The sequence below is a fragment of the Syngnathus scovelli genome, chromosome 10 (genome assembly GCF_024217435.2).
Source record: "Syngnathus scovelli strain Florida chromosome 10, RoL_Ssco_1.2, whole genome shotgun sequence".
NCBI lineage: Eukaryota > Metazoa > Chordata > Actinopteri > Syngnathiformes > Syngnathidae > Syngnathus > Syngnathus scovelli.
In genome coordinates, this window is record NC_090856.1 from 6,779,879 (window position 1) to 6,800,732 (window position 20,854).

General features: G+C 43.2%; 1 protein-coding gene across 5 annotated transcripts in view; it reads right to left on the minus strand.

Annotated features, from left to right (window-relative positions):
• obscna (obscurin, cytoskeletal calmodulin and titin-interacting RhoGEF a) overlaps window positions 1-19,342 on the minus strand; it is a 30,643-nt gene extending 11,301 nt beyond the window's left edge. For 3 of the 5 annotated variants that reach the window (XM_049721306.2, XM_049721288.2, XM_049721295.2), the window contains exons 1-45: window positions 19,141-19,342; window positions 17,882-17,947; window positions 17,538-17,804; window positions 17,238-17,399; window positions 17,035-17,139; window positions 16,534-16,800; window positions 16,160-16,429; window positions 15,797-16,063; window positions 15,445-15,708; window positions 15,094-15,360; window positions 14,747-15,016; window positions 14,410-14,676; window positions 14,024-14,290; window positions 13,674-13,946; window positions 13,330-13,593; window positions 12,981-13,247; window positions 12,620-12,886; window positions 12,274-12,543; window positions 11,890-12,156; window positions 11,380-11,655; window positions 11,036-11,302; window positions 10,350-10,616; window positions 10,012-10,278; window positions 9,638-9,904; window positions 9,275-9,541; window positions 8,933-9,199; window positions 8,598-8,864; window positions 8,222-8,491; window positions 7,868-8,146; window positions 7,550-7,807; window positions 7,215-7,481; window positions 6,850-7,116; window positions 6,515-6,781; window positions 6,164-6,430; window positions 5,832-6,098; window positions 5,501-5,767; window positions 5,160-5,426; window positions 4,749-5,015; window positions 4,384-4,650; window positions 3,993-4,259; window positions 978-3,896; window positions 836-902; window positions 534-601; window positions 344-456; window positions 71-271 (exon numbers count right to left, since the gene is read on the minus strand). In XM_049721306.2, coding sequence (XP_049577263.1) covers window positions 71-271; window positions 344-456; window positions 534-601; window positions 836-902; window positions 978-3,896; window positions 3,993-4,259; window positions 4,384-4,650; window positions 4,749-5,015; window positions 5,160-5,426; window positions 5,501-5,767; window positions 5,832-6,098; window positions 6,164-6,430; window positions 6,515-6,781; window positions 6,850-7,116; window positions 7,215-7,481; window positions 7,550-7,807; window positions 7,868-8,146; window positions 8,222-8,491; window positions 8,598-8,864; window positions 8,933-9,199; window positions 9,275-9,541; window positions 9,638-9,904; window positions 10,012-10,278; window positions 10,350-10,616; window positions 11,036-11,302; window positions 11,380-11,655; window positions 11,890-12,156; window positions 12,274-12,543; window positions 12,620-12,886; window positions 12,981-13,247; window positions 13,330-13,593; window positions 13,674-13,946; window positions 14,024-14,290; window positions 14,410-14,676; window positions 14,747-15,016; window positions 15,094-15,360; window positions 15,445-15,708; window positions 15,797-16,063; window positions 16,160-16,429; window positions 16,534-16,800; window positions 17,035-17,139; window positions 17,238-17,399; window positions 17,538-17,804; window positions 17,882-17,921 — 13,311 coding nt within the window. In that variant the 5' untranslated portion in view covers window positions 17,922-17,947; window positions 19,141-19,342. Of the gene's footprint in view, window positions 1-70; window positions 272-343; window positions 457-533; window positions 602-835; window positions 903-977; window positions 3,897-3,992; window positions 4,260-4,383; window positions 4,651-4,748; window positions 5,016-5,159; window positions 5,427-5,500; window positions 5,768-5,831; window positions 6,099-6,163; window positions 6,431-6,514; window positions 6,782-6,849; window positions 7,117-7,214; window positions 7,482-7,549; window positions 7,808-7,867; window positions 8,147-8,221; window positions 8,492-8,597; window positions 8,865-8,932; window positions 9,200-9,274; window positions 9,542-9,637; window positions 9,905-10,011; window positions 10,279-10,349; window positions 10,617-11,035; window positions 11,303-11,379; window positions 11,656-11,889; window positions 12,157-12,273; window positions 12,544-12,619; window positions 12,887-12,980; window positions 13,248-13,329; window positions 13,594-13,673; window positions 13,947-14,023; window positions 14,291-14,409; window positions 14,677-14,746; window positions 15,017-15,093; window positions 15,361-15,444; window positions 15,709-15,796; window positions 16,064-16,159; window positions 16,430-16,533; window positions 16,801-17,034; window positions 17,140-17,237; window positions 17,400-17,537; window positions 17,805-17,881; window positions 17,948-19,140 lie in introns of those variants that run through there. The other 2 variants (XM_049721281.2, XM_049721315.1) reach the window with 2 other exon arrangements.
• Window positions 19,343-20,854: the final 1,512 nt, after the last annotated feature.

Consider the following 20,854-nt stretch of genomic DNA (forward strand, 5'->3'; position numbering starts at 1 on the left):
AAACATAACAGTGCTCTCATTTCTCTTCATTAGCTCTTCATTTTACAAACAGCTAGAATGAACATCTAACCTTTCTCTTTTTCTCCAGGTAGGCTGGACACACCCATCCTTGTCGAGCAGGATTGGTTTTGGTGGGTTTGGTTCTTACGAGCCATTTGCCTGGATGGACGGAGTCTAGGACCTCGACGAACTGACCCTCCTTCAGTAAAAAACTGTCTTTGCTTCCACTGTTTGGGTTGCAGTCTGCTCGGGCCACATACATTTCAAATGTCTAAAGGAATTAAAAAGTTAGAGGTTTAGCAATAAAATGGACAATTGCACTTTAGCCATTGAAAGCCCAAACCTCGTGGTGATCCTCTTCCCCTTCAGATTCTGATCCAGAGACAGTGCTGGCTAAAGGTGTGTGGGCTCTATGGTGTTTAGGAGATGGGGTTCTCATCTGTTCCTCTTTAGTGCCTATAAATGAGAGTGATACCAAAGTAATAATTGATAAAAACCTGGAACAAACTAGGTCTAGTAGGATCACTGCTGACCTTTGACTTGTAAAAAGTGTTGATCCAAATCCTTTGGAGGCTTTTGGTCTGATACCTTAGGAAGCTCCCTGTAGCGATATACATGAAACACCAAGTTGTAACAATGAAAATAAATAAGATGTGTCAAATCCAGGTCCAGAAATTTGAATCCCAGCCACAGTTTGGCTTCAATTGCTTCTAATCAAGCGACTGATAAACAAGCTAGCACTTGTTTACCCGATAGCTTGGTTGATAAGCCACTGCGGCAGAGTCCTGAACTGGGATTAGACACACCTGAAATAACAAAACCTCTGCTTCATTACCTTGAGGTCTTAATTTCCACAGGTTCCATCACATCTGGTGCAGTGTCATAATCAGATGGACTTGACACTGTTACAAAAAGACAATTCAATGCAGAAAACTAAAAATGTGTTCAGGATAAACTACACGTAGAGTATTACTCACTCGAGCTGGTGGCGATGAGAGACGATGTTCTCCTCTCGTGAAGGCTCAACGGAATCTGCTGCTCTGTCAGGTTGTAAGCTTCCCACAAAGAGACGTCTATATTCTCGACATAGTTATCAGGATCAGTCCCTGAAGTTGGTTGATCTTGAATCTGTGTTTTTTCCTCCGGCTTCAGTGAAGCCAACTGCAGTGGAGTAATTGCGGCAAGAGGTGGATGCACTTGCCTGTGGAGTGTTTGAGCAGGTTGTTGGGGTGCAACCACCGTTATGTTTCCGTTGTAGGACGTAGTACCAAACTTATTGACCACCTCACAAGTGTAGATGCCACCGTCACTAAGGGTCAGTTCAGTGATAACAAGAGAGCATACCCCTCCCTCTGCCGTCTTAATACGATGTCGTTCGTCATTACTGATTGGTTGACCATTTTTAAGCCAACGCACGCTCTCGTACTGTCCTTCTACAGTACACACGAGACTGATGGTACCATCAACATCTACACACTGGTTCCCAAAGACCTCTTTCAACACTGGTCGTGTATCTTTGTCGGTATTGTAGTCTTTGAAGGGAATCTGGATCTTGCCATTAGTCTCTTGCATTTGTGGTTCATCTTCAGCACTCATGTAAATCGTTGTAGTATCCTGGACTGTCTTCTGGAGAACCAGAATGGTAGGCGCGGTGTAAGGTTGAGGTGATGGTTCTTCAAAGAAGCCAGCAGGTTGAACTATGCTGTGGTCAGGTGGGATCTCGGTCAAAGCTTCTGAGAAAGTTTCATCTTCAGAGATGTAGAGGAGAGGAATTTCTTCTGTCATTCGCACTTCTTCTTGTTCGTCCTTCCTTTCCAAAGATCCGGCAGCTATTTCTTTGTCCGTTTCAGGTTCTTTTCTCATCGGTCTTACTGGATGTTTAATCAGCTGTTTGGGGACAACCGACGTCTCTACCAGATCAGCATCTGCAAGTACTGACTGTTTCATCTCAAGTCTTGATTCTTCATCTTTCATAGATGCTGCTCTCTCTTTTAGTCGTTGTTCTCTGGATGTTGTCACCGGTTGTTCATCTTGATCTGTCTCAGCGTCTCTTGACGTTTGCTTTTCCATCGGTGTCCTTGTTTTACTTTTTGACCTAACAGGTGGCCTTGGGAGAAATATTTCAGTCGTTATCTCTTGAGGCGGCTCTTTTCTTTTTACAGATTGACTCTCCAGCTGATTTATTGATGGCACTTGCTCCTCTACTCTCTCTATGGTCTTGATTTGTTTTATGGGAATTCTCTCTGTATTTCCTTCGCTAGAATCATTGACTGTAGCATTTGATGACTGTATAATGAGATCTTCAGATTCTTTTCTGACATATTCCGTTGGTTCTCTTTCTCCTGCTGCTTTTACTTTTGACCTCAAAGGGGGTTTCACAACCTCTTCTGCCTTCCCCACTTCACCATCCTTAATAGTAGACGTTGCTTCTTGTAATATTTTGCTTCCAATGGATGTTACTGATGGTTTTACATCCTTTTTCTCCTTCTCGAGTCTCTTCCACAATGTTGTCTCTGAGTGGTCATCCAGTTTTTCAACTTCTCCGACTTTTTCGCAAGGTTTTTCTTTTAGCTTGTCTTCAGGAATCATGCCTGGCTGACTCACTTCTGGCCTAATTTGTTGCTTTGCTGGTTGCATTTTCTCTGTCTCAACATTTTCAATCAGAAGCTCCTTCTCAACTAACATTGCTGGTCCTTTGTAAACCTCCGTTTTGTCCTTCTGTTGGTTTGAATCCTGAGCTTTTTCAAAATCTGTCTTGATGGATTTTTCCATTTTGATCTCCTTCTGGTCTTTAGTTTCTATTTGCAAAGACTGAATGGGCTTTTTTATGTTCAACATCGGCTCTGCATCCCGTTCTAAAGCAGTGATAGATGCTTTGCGCAGTGTCCTCGTCTTGGGTTCTGGAGGGATTGGGTGAGCAATGGGAGGATTCAGATTCTCAGGTTTGGATGAATTCTGAGCATTTTCAAAGTCGGTGTCTATAGATTTTTCAGTCTGGATCCCCTTCTGGTCTTTAGTTTCTATTTGCAAAGACTGAGTGGGCTGTTTTATATTAAACATGGGCTCTGTATCCCGGTCTAAAGCAGTAATTGATGCTTTGCGCCTTTTTTGGGGTTCTGGAGGGATTGGGTGAACTATAGGAAGGTTCACACTCTCAGGTTTGGATGAACCCTGAACATTTTCAAAGTCTGTCTTGACAGGTATTTCAGTCTGGATCTCCTTCTGGTCTTTAGTTTCTATTTGCAAAGACTGAACGGGCTGTTTTATGTTAAACATGGGCTCTGAATCAGATTCTAAAGTGGTGATTGATGCTTTGCGCAATGTCCTTTTCTTGGGTTCTGGAGGGATTGGGTGAACTATGGGAAGATTCACACTCTCAGGTTTGGATGAATCCTGAGCATTTTCAAAGTCTTTCTTGTCAGGTATTTCAGTCTGGATCTCCTTCTGGTCTTTAGTTTGTATTTGCAAAGACTGAATGGGCTGTTTTATGTTATACATGGGCTCTGAATCAGATTCTAAAGTGGAGATTGATGCTTTGCGCAATGTTCTTTTCTTGGGTTCTGGAGGGATTGGGTGAACTATGGGAAGATTCACACTCTCAGGTTTGGATGAATCCTGAGCATTTTCAAAGTCTTTCTTGTCAGGTATTTCAGTCTGGATCTCCTTCTGGTCTTTAGTTTGTATTTGCAAAGACTGAACGGGCTGTTTTATGTTAAACATGGGCTCTGAATCAGATTCTAAAGTGGTGATTGATGCTTTGCGCAATGTCCTTTTCTTGGGTTCTGGAGGGATTGGGTGAACATCGGGAAGATTCACATTCTCAGGTTTGGAAGTGGTACTCCTTGTTTGAGGTAATATCATGGGAGGTTCCTCATCTGGCAAAATGGTCTCAGATGCTAGAGTGAGGAGTTTCAAGGTGAGGGAAAATATACCAGATTACTACATCCTGTTGCTGTACATTTATTTTATACATACACAGTAGATGTACCAACCTTTTACAGACACCATTGCAGAGGTCTCGGCACTTCTTGCTTGACACGAATAAATTCCACTGTCTTCTGAAGTTAGCTCCTTGATATGAAGTTCCAGCAAACTGCCATCTTGGTTCATCGAATACTTCCTGCTTGCTCTTAGTGGCATTCTGTTTTTTTTCCATTGTACTGACACCCCAAGTGTGGACAGTTCGCAGCACAAAACGACTGTAGCTCCCTCTTTTGTCTCTGTGTTTTGTAATTCTTTCTTGAAAACGCAAGGTAATTCTAGAAGGTATTAGGAAAAGAAGTCATCAAAATTTTAAATAACATACTCACCTGCCCAATCAATTCAGATCCAATACAATAACTTAAATGAGAATGGTACTATAGAATTTGTTTATACACACACCTTTGACAAAAACAGTTGCTGTGGTTTCTGCACCCCCTGCTTGACACGTGTAGCTACCACTATCCTCGGGTTTGAGCTCCTTGATGTTGAGCTGGAGAAGGCAGCCATCTTGCTCCATCTCATACTTCTTGTTGGCCCTAAGAGGTAGCTTGTTCTTCTTCCATTGCGCTGGCAATCCAGATTTAGACAGCTCGCATTTCAGAGAGATTGAGACGCCCTCGTCTACCTCTATACTTTGTAGGTCTGTCACAAACCTCAGTGGCAGCTCTGGGGAAATTAAATTTCAAAAGATGGTAAGAAGATGACTGGCGAGATTTGGTAACATGCTATGAGTGAACCAACCAAACGCTAAAATAGATACACACCTTTCACTGACAATGTTGCTGCAGTCTCGGCACTTCCAGCATGACACGAATAACTACCACTGTCCTCAATTTTGAGGTCCTTGATGTTGAGTTGGAGGAGGCAGCCATCTTGTTTCATTTCATACGTTCTGTTGGCCCTCAGAGTCACTTTGTTCTTCTTCCATTGCACTGGCATTCCAGGTTTAGACAGCTCACAACATAGAGAGATTGAACCTCCCTCCTCTGTCTCCACATTTTCTAATTTTTCTTTGAAGAATAATGGGAGTTCTAAAAAAAAATGGGCGTATAATTGATCGTACTTAGATGTTTGGGTTATAAACAGAACAGGAGAAATTTATGTTGAATATATAAAGTCTTTGACAAATTTAACTTAATATGTCGATGATTCTGTGTCTAAAAATGAGAAATTACCTCTGACAGCTACAGTTGCAGAAGTCTCTGCACTTCCTGCATGACATGTATAGCTTCCGCTGTCTTCAGATTTGAGGTCCTTGATGGTGAGTTGGATAAGGCAACCATTTTGTCTCATCTCATACTTCTTGTTGTCCCTCAGAAGTTGTTTGTTCTTTTTCCATTGCACTCCCACTCCAGGTTTGGACGCCTCACAGGACAGGACAGCTGTTAATCCTTCCTCTAGCTCCATACTTTGCAACTCAACTTTGAATGAAACCGGGCGTTCTAGAGGAGGTTTAGTAAAACATCATTATACACAATTAGGGTGATATAAAATGTTTTTCCTGAAATGGACGCACCTCTTACAGACACCGTTGCAATGGTTTCTACACTGCCAGCTTGGCATATATAGCTTCCACCATCCTCAGGCTTGAGGTCACTGATGTTGAGCTGCAGGAGGCTTCCATCTTGTTTCATCTGAAACTTCCTGTTGGCCTTCAGAGGCAGTCGGTTCTTTTTCCATTGCACTGGCACTCCAGGTTTGGACAGTTCACAGCGCAGAGATAGTGAGCCGCCCTCCTCTGTCTCCACACTTACTAGTTCTTCTTTGAAGAATAATGGGAACTCTATTGGGCAGATCATTGATTAAACTTCATGAGAACTAACTGTATATTGCAGAAAAATACATACCCTTCACAGTCACAGCTGCAGAACTCTCTGTACTTCCTGCTTGACATGTGTAGGTACCACTATCTTCAGAATTAAGGTCCATAATGTTAAGCTGATGAAGGCAGCCATCTTGTTTGATCACATACTTCCTATTTGCCCTCAGAGGTAACTTGTTCTTTTTCCATTGCACCGCCAATCCAGGTTTAGACAGCTCACAGGATAGGACCGCTGTATCTCCTTCCTCTGCCTCCGTACTTTGCAAGTCAGCTTTGAATGCGACTGGGATTTCTAGAAAAGGACGATACAAATATGCTTAGGGATATGAGCTCACAAAATTGTCAAGTGGACGTTACCTTTTACAGAAACAGTTGCAACAGTCTCTGCGTTTCCTGTTTCACATATGTAGGTCCCACCATCCTCAGGTTTGAGGTCATTGATTTTGAGCTGAACGACGCATCCATCTTGTTTTATTTCATATTTCCTGTTGCCCCTGAGAGGCAGCCTATTTTTCGTCCATTGCACTGACGCTCCAGGTTTGGACAACTCACAGGACAGTACGATCGAACCTTCCTCCTCCACCTCAATATTTTGTAACTTTGTAACGAAAAATGGAGGCAGCTCTGGGGAAATTCATCACAGCATTTGGTTAAGGGGACTGTATCATCTTTTGGAGCAATGAAGTTTTAAAGGTACAAGAACAGTACCTTTTACTGACACGGTTGCAGTGGTCTCTGTACTTCCTGCTTGACATGTGTAACTTCCACTGTCTTCAGGTTTGACCTCCTTGATGTCAAGCTGGAGGAGGCAACCCTCCTGCTTCATCTCATACTTGTTGCTGGCTCTTAATGGCAACTTATTCTTCTTCCATTGTATTGCCGTGTCTGGCTTCGATACCTGACAGCGCAGGGAGACAATACCTCCCTCCTCAGCCTTTACATTCTGTAAGTTTACTTTGAAAAATGGCGGAAGTTCTAGGAAAAAAAATATTCAAGGATGAGAATAGGACTGTGAAGAGAATATAAGAAGACACTGTACTTACCTTTCACTGTTAAAGTTGCAGATGATTCTACACTTCCTACGTGACATGAGTAGCTGCCACTGTCTTCAGGTTTAAGGTCCACAATGCTAAGCTGGAGAAGACAGCCATCTTGCTTCATCTCATAATTCCTATTAGCCCTCAGAGGCAGCTGGTTCTTCTTCCACTGCACTGGCGCACTAGGTTTAGACAGCTCACAGCTCAAGGTAACTGAACCTCCCTCATCCATCCGCACATTTCTCAAATCTTTCTTGAAGAATGGCGGTAGCTCTGGGCAATAATGGACATCACGTTACCAAAATATTAATATAATGATGCTTTTGTCTATATAGTGCATGTCCTCAATTGCAATATGACCTTGACCTTACCTTTGACTGTAACAGTTGCAGTAGTTTCTACATTTCCTGCTTGACACGTGTAGCTACCACTGTCCTCAAGTTTAAGCTCCTTGATATGAAGCTGGAGGAAGCAGCCATCTTGCTTCATCTCGTACTTCCTGCCAGCCCTAAGTGGCAACCTGTTCTTCTTCCATTGTACCGGCAGCCCCAATTTGGAGAGTTCACAGTAAAGGACTGCTGAGCTTCCCTCCTCAGTCTCAACATTTTGCAACTCTTCCTGGAAGAATGGTGGGAGCTCTGGAGAAGCAAAGAGGCACAAATGGACACAACCTTCTCTTCGTAAAGCACACTACTTCCTATATTACCTCTCACAGTAAGCTTGGCACTGGCTTGTGCGTCGCCTGTATCACAAGAGTAAACTCCAGCATCCATTGGTTCCACTGCATGGATGATCAGTAAATTGACTTTTCCCTCCCTTCGTATCTCAAATTTATCGCCATTTCGAAGAGGGATGTGGTTGCGCCTCCAGGTAACAGGGGTGGTGAAGTCAGAAGTTGTGCAGGACAAAGTAGCAATTTCTCCTTCCAAGATTTGAACATCTTGAGGCTTCTCCTCAAACAAAACTGAAAATGAAAACATCTCTTTAGATCAACAAATCTTCACATAGCTACATCTCTCCATACCTTTGGGCTTTGGCACCACAAGAAGACTTGCCGATGTCTTTTCCTCCCCGACCACAAATGCCACAATGCCTGTTTCCTCAGGTGTTGTCATGGTGAGGACAAGTCGATGTGTGCGACCTTGGTATGTCATCTGGTTCATTTCGTTCCTCTGCAGTGGACTGGAGCCCAGCCACCACACACCCTCATTCACATTGGCGTGGCTAAGCTCGCACACAAACATGGCGTCCTCCCCGGCAGTCACGGTGATGTCTTTAAGTTCTGTAACTATTCGCACTCGCTCTGTGCAGGAGAAAGAACACCTTTGTAGCAATGGAGAAGGCAAACATAGGAGGAGATTCTTGCGTTACCACATACCCCTCACAACCAACTTAGCGGTGGTCTTCTTGCCCCTGGTGATGCAACAGTATTCGCCAGCATCTTCCAGGTTCAGCTGCTTGATCTCCAGCATATGTGTAGGTCCTGTTTTTGTAATAATTACTCGTTCCCCTTCTTTAATGGCAATGTTGTCCTTCTTCCAAGTGACAGGGACATTAGCACTGGACACTTCACATGACAGCAACACCGATTTGCCCTCCATCACCGCTTGGCTCTCCAGTTCCTTCTCAAAGAACACTGATGCTGCCGCTAGCATGGAGAAAAATATATTCTACTTGGCAAGACAAACTATGGAAACAATTGCACTGCTCCCAGGTATGAGATTCTGAAGAAACAAACAAAAAGCAACGAATACCTCTAACGTTCACTTCCGCCGTCGTCTTCTGCTCGCCAAAGACACAACTGTACTCCCCAACGTCCTCTGGCTGGACGTTTCTGATGCTCATCTCAGCTATGGTCTCCTTGAGAGTCATCTGATACCTCCCACCTGGAGAGAGCTGGTCCTCTCCCTTCCACCACTGGACAGATACCCCCGTCCTGGACAGTTCACATCGTAGGGTCACGTTGCCTCCCTCAGCGGCCTCCTGGTTCTTTAAACCCATCTTAAAGGTGAGGGGAATAGCTGTGGATGTGGAATAGAGAAAATTTGTACGATTTTGAAACACACAGACTTTGGCAATCGTGGCTTACGGGTGACAGTGATGTTGGCTACGGTCTTGCTATCGCCATAGCTACAGCTGTAGACTCCACTGTCCTCCAGTTGAGTATTTTTGATGGTCAGCTCCATCATGCCATTTCGATTTCTTATCTGATACTTGAAATTATTTTTCAACAGCTCCTGGCCTTTCCTCCATTCAACAGAAAGACCAGGTTTGGATAATTCGCATGTCAACGTCATGCTGTTTTCCTCCTCCACTTGCAGGTTCTTTAACTTGGTTTTGAATGTGATGGGAGGTGCTGGAAATACATGTCATTGTGAACATTTGGATCGGACAGCTGGGTTTATTATTGGTAATGTGAGTAATCATCCACCTTTCACAATGAGCTCAGCAGTGGATTGGCTGTCCTTCGTCTTGCAAGTGTACTTCCCAGCATCACTCTCTTCTACATTGTTGACAAACAGTTTGGTGAGACTCCCGTCCTGTTTCATTTCGTATTTGTAGCCGGGCTTCAAGATCACTCTTCCTTTCCTCCAGTCCACTGGAGCTCCAGGTTTGGACAGTTCACAACAAAACACTCCACTGTCACCTTCTTTAAGCTCCAAATTCTGAACTTCTTGCTTAAATGTAATAGGAAGAACTGGGGGGAAAAAAATCAGATTTATGATTGTGACAGGTCATTTAATTGGATAAACTAGCAACTCTGATTCTTCTGGTTCTCTTGAGGGAAGCCTACCTCTTACTTTGATATCAGCCGAAGTCACAGCTGTTCCAACGGAGCAGCTATATTCGCCAGTATCTTTAAGCGTTAGATCCGTGATCAGCATCTCACACACCCTGCCTTCTTGCTTCATCTGATATTTGTCTCCCTCCACCAGGAGGTGAGCATCCTTTCTCCACTCAACTGGGACTCCTTGTTTGGAGAGCTCGCAGTGGAGTATCAAACTACTCTCCTCCACTGTTTCTTGGTCTTTCAACTTTTGCTTGAACGTCACTGGAATTGCTGTAGAGGGATGTACACTTATTGACTACAACAGGAAATATAAAAATATAATAATAATGGAATAATTTGTGATTCAGCTAATGCAGTAAAATGCATGTAAGTCTCACCAGTGATTATAATCGTAGCAGTACTTTTAATATCTTCGCAAATGCAGCTATAAACGCCACTATCTTCAGGCTGACTCTTTCTGATGATCAGCTCCAGTGTAGAGCCTCTCTGCTTGAGTTGATACCGTTCATCGTTGATTATCTCATTGTCTCCCTTCATCCACTGAGCAGTGAGCCCTGCTTTGGAGAGCTGGCAGCTAAGTGTTACCCCGTTGCCCTCTTGCACTTCAATATTACTCAGTTCACGGAGGAATTTGACAGGTCGTTCTAGAGGGAATATTATTTCAATTATATTTCGTTATGATTATTATTCTTGGTAGTATCCTTTTTGTACTGACCATTCACTGAAAGAAAAGCTGTCGTAGTTTCTTCGCCACAAATACAGGCGTAATCACCAGCGTCCTCGAGTGTGACTTCATTAATAGTCATTTCCAGCTGTAAATCTTTCTTCCTCATCTGGTACTTATTTCCTTGCCTCAACACCAGCCCTCCTCTCCTCCACTCCACTGACTGGGCAGGTTTGTTCAGCTCACAGCGAAGAAACACACTGTTGCCTTCAATCACCTCCTGGTTGGCGAGCATGAGCGTGAAACGTGGTGGTAAACCTGTCAGGCAGGAAAATAAAGGAATGAAAATCACTGAGGACAGGAATTTTGGGCCCTCTATATCAGTGAAAATGATATTTATTGGAGTTACCAAAGGTTCCGTATTTTCCGCACTATAAGGCGCACCTAAAAACCTCCAATTTTCTCAAAAGCCGACAGTGCGCCTTATAATCAGGTGCGCCTTATATATGGACCAATATTGAGCCACTACAGCAGGCGTGTCCAAAGTCCGGCCTTGGGTCGAATATATGTATCTTATATATGGACAAAGTTTTAAAATGGGCCATTCATTGAAGGTCCGCCTTATATATGGACAAGGTTTCAAAATGGGCTATTCGTTGAAGGTGCGCTTTATAATCCAGTGCGCCTTATAGTGCGGAAAATACGGTAAAGCAATATGTTTTCAAATGCCAACTCACCCAGGACTGACAGCACTGCAGTTGATTGGGTATCCTTGGTTTTGCAAATGTATTTGCCAGCGTCTCCATCTTGCACGTTGTTGACAATCATCTTTGTGTAAGGTCCTTCCTGCTTCATCTCATACTTGCTTCCACTGCTCAGAAGCACACGACCTCTCCGCCACTCCACCGGAGCTCCAGGTTTGGAGAGCTCGCAGCAGAAAAGCCCACTGTCACCTTCCTTTACCTCCAAATTCTTGAGCTCACGTTTGAATGTGACAGGAAGTGCTGATTGGCGGAAAATATTTAAGTCATTTACACTGAAATTTCCTAGCAATATATTTTAACTATCCTATTTTACTTACGTTTTACTTTTAGCTCTGCCGTAGTTTTTTCATCTCCGGTAATACAGCTGTACCTCCCGGCATCTTCCTCTTGAACGTTCACAATTGTCAACTCAGCTGTTTTCCTTTCAAGTTTCAAGTGATACTTTCGTCCCGACATCTCCTCAGACAGAACCTTCCCGTCTTTCTGCCACTCTACCAGGGCATCTGTTTTAGACACTTCGCAGCGGAGCGTCACGCTATTGCCCTCCTCTGCCTCCTGGTTTTTCAGACTTCCTTTAAACGTGGCGGGAACAGCTTCAAAGAACAAAGAAGATGTTCCAGTTCGTGGCATATAGTTAATAAAGCTCTGATGAAAGATGATCTGCTACATCGACAAAAAACTGCATTTGATTCAAATATCTGGAGATGCTCTCACATTTCAATCTATAAAATTTTAGGGTGTTCTGCATTATGCACTTAAGACCATACTTAAACTCAAAAACGTGTTTCAAACTAGTCACAACACCTTTTGTATTTTACGTAACATACCAATGACTTTAACTGTGGCCTTGGTCTTCTGGTCTCTGCAGACACAAGTGTAGACGCCGCTGTCCTCCGGCAAGGCATCGCTGATGGTCAGCTCCAGCATGGAGCCTCTCTGCTTCATCTGGAATTTCTCTCCATCTTCTAGAAGCTCACCAGCCAGCCTCCACTCCACTGCGACGCCAGGCTTCGAGATCTCACAAGAGAGCGTGATGTTGTGTCCTTCTTCCACTTGAAGGTTCTTCAGCTTCTGCTTGAAGGTGATTGGGAGCGCTGAAAAGCAACATGGAATTATGAGTATCTTCACTAAACATTAACACATAACAGCAGAAAATGTCTTTAAAATGTACGAATAATGAATGTTGATACTTTTTACTACAACTACTGTACCGTTCACAGTGAGGGTCGCTGTGGTCTCCACGTTCCCGCAAATGCACGTGTAGATATCGCTATCTTCCGGCGTCACATCCAGGATCCTCAGTTCAATCAGCGTGTCCCTTTGGCGAATGTGATATTTGTCGCCATTCTTGATGAGCTCATCCCCTCCCTTTTGCCACTCCACAAAAGCAGATGCTTTGGAAATCTCACACCGTAAAATTGCTGTGTTTCCCTCCTCAAAGGTTACATTGCGCAGTTTCTGCTTGAAGGTCAGCGGGAGAGCTGAGGAGAGTTCAGGAATATTTAGCACCGATAAATCACGATTATAAGTTACTTTGGTGATAGAAATACTTGCTACCTTTGATTTTGACTGTGGCGGATGTCACCTGATCAGCACACACACATTTGTAAAACCCACTGTCTTCAGGAACAGCTTTCCAGATCAAAAGTTCTAGTGTTGTCTCCCATCTTCTCATCTGGTACTTCACCCCGTTCTTCAGCACTTCTTGGCTTCTCATCCATTCTATCGGTATTCCAGATTTGGAGAGTTCACATCGCAATATGACATTGTTCCCTTCCTCGGCATGTATGTTCTTCAGATGCTGGATGAATGTAATCGGAATGTCTGGAAAGCAAGAGACAAATAAGGAAAAGAAAGTAATGGTCAATTTTGAATAACCCTAACCCTATGAAGAACAAGATGAGTGACATGGCTTCACCTTGGACTTTGAGCCTTGCTGTTGTGTGGTGGCCTCTGCACTGACAAGTGTATTCCCCAGAGTCCTCTGGCTTCAGAGATCGGATTATGAGTGAAATGACAGTCTGTTTCTGTTTCATCACATACTTGTCTCCAGGCCTGAGGCTCTCAATGCCTTTTCTCCACTGGAACTGGACTCCCGGCAGAGAGTACTCACAAGTCAGGGTCGCAGTCTCACCCTCTCGGGACTCTACGTTCTGAAGAGGCTTTGTGAACTCAGCTGGGATCGCTAAAAGGAGATAGCAACATGAGTCGAAGTGTAAGGCAAAATATTGTTTGACAATATTTTGTTGGAGAATCCCCCTTGATACCTTTGACGGTTACAACAGCCCTCGTTGAAACAGATCCAGCACTGCACTCATACACCCCAGCATCACCTTGGCAGACCTCCCGAATCGCCAGCCGAGCCTCACATCCTGAACGAGTTGCGTAATACCTTGACGAGTTCCACATCAAGCAACAATCTTTGTACCACAGGATGTGACAAGGCTTTGAGGTCACACAGGATAAAACTAGGCCCCCTCCTTCAATCGCCTCACAGTCCTCGAGCGCTTTACAAATGGTTGGACGTCTCTCTGGCAATGTGAACAAGTCAAAGCAACTAAAGACGGAATGAAATGGAAATAGAAAATAAGAAACAAAGACAAAACCTTACCTCTGACCAACAGTGACGCATACGATCGTTTATCACCGGCTGAAAATGAAATGGTACCGGTGTCTTTGCGCGCTAGCTGTCTAAATGTCAGCGTGTGGTATCCTCCCGCTAGCATTTGAATTTCATTAAGCTGATTATTGTAGAGGAGAGTCTCATCCAGGTACCACTTCACCACCGTGTAGTCACTGGGACAGATTTGACACTTGAATGTGACCGTGTCCCCTTCAAGGCACTCTATGTCCTCAAGTTCTTCCAGGATCACCACCCTCTGGCCTGACATATAAAATGGACAAGGAATGCCATGTTAACAGAGAAGAATTAACTGAATGAGTATCCAAGGTTTTCCTCACCCTGCACAGTCAGCTGTGCACGACTCTGCATGGTTCCAACATCACACGTGTAGATATCTGTGTCCGACTTCTCCAAAAAAGTGATGGTGAGTGACAGCACCACACCCTTCTGCCTCATGACATACTTCCTACTAGATCTCAGCTCCATCATGCCCTTCAACCAGGTCACTCGCTTGGCTGGCTGTCTGGTCTCGCACTCCAAAGTCACTTTAGCTTTTTCCTCTGCTTGGCTGTCCTTTAACTCTCGTGCAAATGAGTGCTGCAATTCTGGAATGATACACATTTTAGAACTTGTAGTATGTTGTTGTTTTCTCTCAATGATCTTTCCTGAATCTTCTTGAAGAAAAATGTGATAATCCAGACCGACATTTTTCTCAAGTACTTACCCCGGACCTCTAGCTTGGCACGGGAGGCAACCCCATCAGCCTGACAGCAGTACTCTCCTGAATCTCTGATCGTGGTGTTCTTGACTATCAGCTTTGCCAGGTTCTTTTCCACACTCATCTTGTATTTGTGACTCTGCCTGATTTGATGGCCATTTTTCAGCCAGTGGATGCTGACCTCTGGTTTGGTGATCTCACAACTCAGCTCGGCATCCTCACCTGGCACAGTCTTGACATTCAGCAGATCCCTAAAAATGTGCACTGGCCTTTCTAAAATCACAGTACATCCAACATATTAGGGCAAATTAATCTTTCATTGATTCTAAAACTGGATGTTCACCTTGGACAAAGAGCATGGTCCTGCAGCTTAAGTCATTAATCGCAAAGATCACTTCTCCAGCGTCGGACAAAACTGCATCTTTAATCCTCAACTTGTACTTGCGCCCATTGTTGATGATCTGGAAGTGGCCATTGGAGACAACCACTTGACCGTTAATGGTCCAGAAAGGCTCATCACTAAGAACGTGAGAAAGTTGACATGCAAAAGTGCAGCTTTCACCCTCCAATATGGAGGTTGTCTTCAAGCGCTGGATGATAGTGATGTGTAAATCTGTAAATAGATCAGATAAAGAGCATTTGAATTTGCAGTGTCCAGGTATATTTAATTTGGACTTCTCTTCAACCAACCATGAACAGTAACTTTAGCCTTGGTCTGGCTGGTGCCAAGGTCACAGGTGTACTGTCCAGCGTCATCTTTACTCAAGCAGTGAATAATCAGTGCCATGGACCTCCCATACTGGCACAACTCATGTTTATCATCAGGTGTCAGGACAATGCCATTCTTTCTCCAGACTGGGACTACAGATTCTTTGGAAATTTCACACTGGAGGCAGACTTCCCCTTGTTCTTCCCCAACTGCATCTTCCAGAGGTCTTAGGAAGACCGCAGGGCGCTCTAAAGGCAATAGAAAACATGATTTTGGAATTGATGGGAAATTTCTCTGGAATAAATATCAGAAGACTTCTTATTTTAGCTGACCTTTGACTTTTAAAGTTGTTGTCTCGGAAAGAAGACCAGCTTTAAAGGTGATTCTGCTGTTCTGGGGTCTCAGCTTCTTAATGAAGAGGCTGTGCATGGTACCCATGTGTTGGATCCTGTTTATGGCATTGGAATAGAGGCGGACATTGTTGAGGAGCCACTCTACGTTGGCAACCACATAGTTGAGCTCACAAGCGAAACTGGCAACACCGTCTTCTTCAAGTTCCACTGGTTCAAGGTGTTTGACCAGCTTTAGTTTTCGCACTATGACAAAAAAAAAGAAAGTGAATCCAATACAAGTGGCAAATATAGATCAGGTCTGAGCTCGATGAATCATATTTAGCCTACATACCTTCGACCTTAACATGTGCCGCACTCTGTGTACCCCCCGCCGTGCAGCGATACTGCCCTGCATCCATCCCGACCAAGCCATGGATTGTCAGCTCTGCACGTTTCCTATCTCTCCTCATGCTGTACTTGTTTGAAGTCTTCAGAGCTGTACGACCTTTAAACCACCTCACCACTCTGGGGGAGGGGGCAAACTCACAGCTCAGAGTCACAGAGCTGTTCTCCTTGGCGTCCACATCTTCCAAATTGCGGACAACTTGGAGGGGCCGCTCTACGGGGAGAGATACTTCACTGACTGAAAGCGATACCTACACCCTTTGAATGATCACAGAGGGGGATGGACTTGGGGGAGGGATGGTTCACCCACCTTTTACCGTAAGTTCCGCAGAAGAACGGCTCTTGCCAGCGACAAAAACCACAGGCCCCGACATGGAGCTGTCTGTGGAAATGAGACAGAGGCTGTGGATGGTACCCTCTCTATAGATATCCACGTTTTCGCTGGGCTCCAACACATTCCCTTTCAAGGTCCATCTGGGCGGTCTTCCTGACTTCAAGCTGGTTTCCACTTGAAAAAGCGCTGACTCAGGTTCTGTCACTTCCACTGAGCTCATGCCCCGAACGATGCTCATAGCCTGCTCTGCATGGACAGTCATAACATGCAGCACACTTCTATTAGTGACTCATAAATTGTGTTTTAGGATTTCTGTTATTTTGTGTATGGAGTGCAAGCATATATCTCACCCTCAACTAGAAGCTGACAACTGGTTTTGTCATCTCCTGCGTCACAAGTGTAGGTGTCTTCATCTGACGAGCAGACGTCATCAATGGTAAGCTGTCTGTAAACGTCTTGGCTGACCAGTTGGTACTTTTTGCTGGACACGAGCTCCTTTGTGTTCTTGTACCATTTGACTTGTGCGTTAGCTCGAGAAACTTGGCACTCCAGCAGGCCTCTGTGGTGATACATGGCTATCTTGACTCTCAAGGGACGTACTATTTGGACTGGCAGCTCTGAAAATCAGAAGAAAATGCAATGGTTCTAAAACCTTGAGAATTTTTGGTTTTATTTTTTTTTGTGTGTTTTGTCCTTAGACTTCTGTATAAATAAGTCAGCCAATCTGCTTAGTAAATCTATAATGCAAAATGTACCATGACAGTTTGTGACCATTTGATTTGCACATACACAGGTACACAAACAATTAAATTAAATCCCTATAACGTAATGGTAACATTTTTTAGACTCACCTTTTACTGTAAGAGTTGCGTAAGACGAGACACGTTCCGCAGTGAATCGGATCTCTCCAGCGTGTTCTGGTCTGACTGACTTAAAAGACAGAGTGTGGGTTTTACCTGAAACCAGTTTCAGAACAGATAGAATACCATTATGCCTTCATCCAGGACATTTAAACAAATATGTTTACATTATGTAAATTATGTAGCTCATTCACCCTGATGTCTGATCTTGATGTTGTCCCCAGGTCTGATCCTACAGTCATCTCTGTACCACCGACCATCTACATCCACTTGGTTTACTTCACACATGAAGCTGACTGATTGACGCTCCATAGTATCAACATCCTGAAGTTCCTGGACAATATAGATGTCCCTAGCTGGTAGGAAATTAAATAAACAAGTTAGAACAATTACGTTTTCATGAATGCTCCATGTTCCATTAGACAGTCTCAATGAAACCTGAATCTTGAACTTGTTTTGGACTCTCAAGGTCTTAGCTGGTTTTCCAAGCCTACCTCTAACCGTGAGTCTCCCAGAGGTCTGAATGCCATTTGCCTGGAAAGAGATCAAGCCCACATCTGCCAACGCCACTCTGTTTAAAACGAGGGAATGCGATTTCCCGTGTGTGCTGATGCGGCAGTTGGGCTTGGACTTGAGCCGCATCCCATCCCTGGTCCACACTCCCTCAATGTATGACAAGTTGAGGGTCACCTCAAAGGAGCAGCTCTCACATTCCGACACTTGTACATCCTCCAAGCCTCTAACCACCTGCAGACGGTTCTCTGAACCATGAAGACAAAAAGGTTTGTGTATGCACTCAGCAATCAATATGGGCAATTGAATCAAGTGAAGAACTTACTTGCGGCTGCTACTATTCCTCCAGGGATATTGTCTGCCATACTTCTTGCTTCGGATTGATTGAAACCTTTCAGTCCAGAAATGGAAACACATGAGCTAAAGGTAAGTCTTTGGATGACGGGGAACTTATATGTGCTACTGCACATTGATTGTATGTTTGCCTTTAGCTGTTTGCTGAATTAGCTACCATGTTTTAATGAACAAATTATCCTGAATTGTACTACACAATAGAAATTATTTCTGGAGTTCTTTATTGGCAATGATGAACATCTGATTTGCATGATGTACTTTGATTAGATCCAGTACAGAACCTTTAGCAAAAATAATCATGCTTGAGTCTGATTTACATTTTGGTAATATTGACCAAACTTAAAGGGGAAACCTGGGCTCAAAGCCATTCACTTGCAAGACGGCTATTTTCGGATCTCAGTCGAGTCACCCATAAATGTTATATCGTATCGTTTGCTTTGTAGTTTGCAAAGTTGGAAACTGCAATGCTGTAGAAGTGTTTCTAAAAATGAATTTCAGTATTCAAGCACACATGACAATATTGTCCATCCTGTCAGCAAGATCACATATAGTATTTTTCCATTTGCATGTGCATTGTCTGTTTGTGCTTGCAGTTAATATATAGACTAAAATCATGTTTGGCCTCTATACTTTTCTAACGGTAAAACAGCTACCGATAGAAGAAGAAATATTATTCAATAGACAATCATAACTTTTTGAAATGGGGATGTCTCAAAAGCATCTTATGATGGTATCAACTCAGCTAAGAAAGTGTTACAAAATCCAAGATGGCCGTGTAAAAGTCAGTAAACATGGCATCACTACCATACGGTGGATCCCAACGGTGGTATGCTCGACCTCCCCTGTAGTGACGAGGAGTTTAATCTCTGTCACCTCGCTTGACTTAGCTCATCACCACCAATATAGACTCAGCTGCGATGCTGTCTCTACCACACTCAAATGAGAAAGGCAAGCTAAAAAAAATTGAGAATAGATTGATATCAAATCTAAGAAGTTGGAGCCTATACAAATATCAGTAAAACAAAGATGTTTACAAGACTCTCTAAATAGCTTCAGCTGCAGAATAACTCGGACAGCATCTTGACAAACCACTGGATTCAAATTTAATATAGCTCAACTTAACATTTAGGCCAAACAAATGTCATACGCCCAATATATAATTCACAAATAGCCATCCACAAAACAGATCAAGACACATGCCAAGAAACAAAACACCAGTAGTGTACGCACCTTTAACTCAGATGTAGTCTAAAAGAAATCCATCCTTACACTGGCTGGGCATGGTGGAAAACAAAATCTATTTTTCTTAAATGCATAAAATAACACCATCACAACAAAAATACAAACATCCTTTTCAACAAAGCTTACTATATTAACAAGTCAGCATGCATACATTGGGAATATGAGTCGCACTCCCCCGAAGGAGACAGCCTCCGGTACTTTTTTTTTCCTCTTGCTGCTGTGATGGAGCGATTTAGTGAACAGCTGACACATCCCTCCCCACATACTGACCTCCAAATAGCTCTCTGTCAGTATGCGGGCAAAGATAGCTTCAATCGTGTGAAGCAGAATGCATCAATAGAATCAGCGCAATCAAATAAAATGTTGCAATATTGATGAGATAACAGGCCGAGAAATTTATGATAGTCTTCTGACATCTCGCTCGACTTGTATACATCTATTCATTTTGTACCACTTAAATTCTTCTATTTTTCAATTTGATGTAATTTCTGGGTATATGGGAAGAGGAAATTTAAAGTACTGGCCGAGCATACAAACTCTGAGCAGAGATTTGAACCCAGAACTTTTGACTGAAGGGCGAACATGCTAGCTGAAATGTTTACAGTTTGCCACATTTATTTTATTTTGTTCTCTGGAATTTTACTGACAGCATTTTATAAGCATTCACCTCAATTTCATAAGGAATGGTAATCTCCATTATGAACTCAATTGAATAGGAATGAAGACTGTTTAAATCTGCTCGTTAAGCAACATGTCATTGACCGTAATGTTCACGTGTGCCGTCATTCGGGGAACCTCCTCCACCGTCACAGTTGAAAGGTCATGAAGAGATTGGGCAATAATGAGCTCTCACATTTCACTGGGTCATCATTCCCAAAAAACACTTCCACATGCTTTGCATGGTTTCCATAGGATAAACAAGATTACCTTTGAATGATGTTCAAACTAAAGATAATAGCACCTCAACAGACATCTAATTAAAAAGTAAGATGTACAACCGATTTAAATGTGTTTCCTAATTTAGACAAGCAGACAGAACACAAACACAGGACGGCCCAGCATTGTGTTTGCTGGGCTTGATAGACAGCCCCATGTGGAACTGAGCACTCCTTAATCCAGTGAAACTCTATCGACACGGTAATCTCCACGCAGTCCTGCGGCGGCACAAAAAAACAACTTGTCGTCAGCAAGGGTGGAATGGTGGCCTACAAACCGCTCTCGCTTTCCAAAGTTCCATTGCGTCATTTATCACAAAGGTTCATTTTGTTAAGTGAGAAATTTGTTTTATTTTTGAATAGAAAGTAGAGGTCCAGAATTATGTAACAGAAAAAGACTACAAACAAATCCTTCAAAGACTCACATGTAACATTTCCTTTAACATAGCAACTGTAATATCGTCACTTGCCGATATATTCAAAAAATATTTCAACTCAATTGTTAAGCTGGCCTAAAAGTCATTTCCTGTAGGTGGGTGTAATAACATACTTTGCAGTATGCCATACTCAGGCAGCTGCATCATGCAGAATAACATTAGATGTCCTTGACTAAAGCCTTGTCAACAGTCCCGCACGTCTAATTACAGCACAGCCTACAAGATGACAACTAGTTAAAACACTAACCATTCATTTCACCTCTCCAAAAAAAAGATAGTTTGTTCTTATTCTGACCAACCTTCAAAATGATTTTATTTTCTGTCTTAATT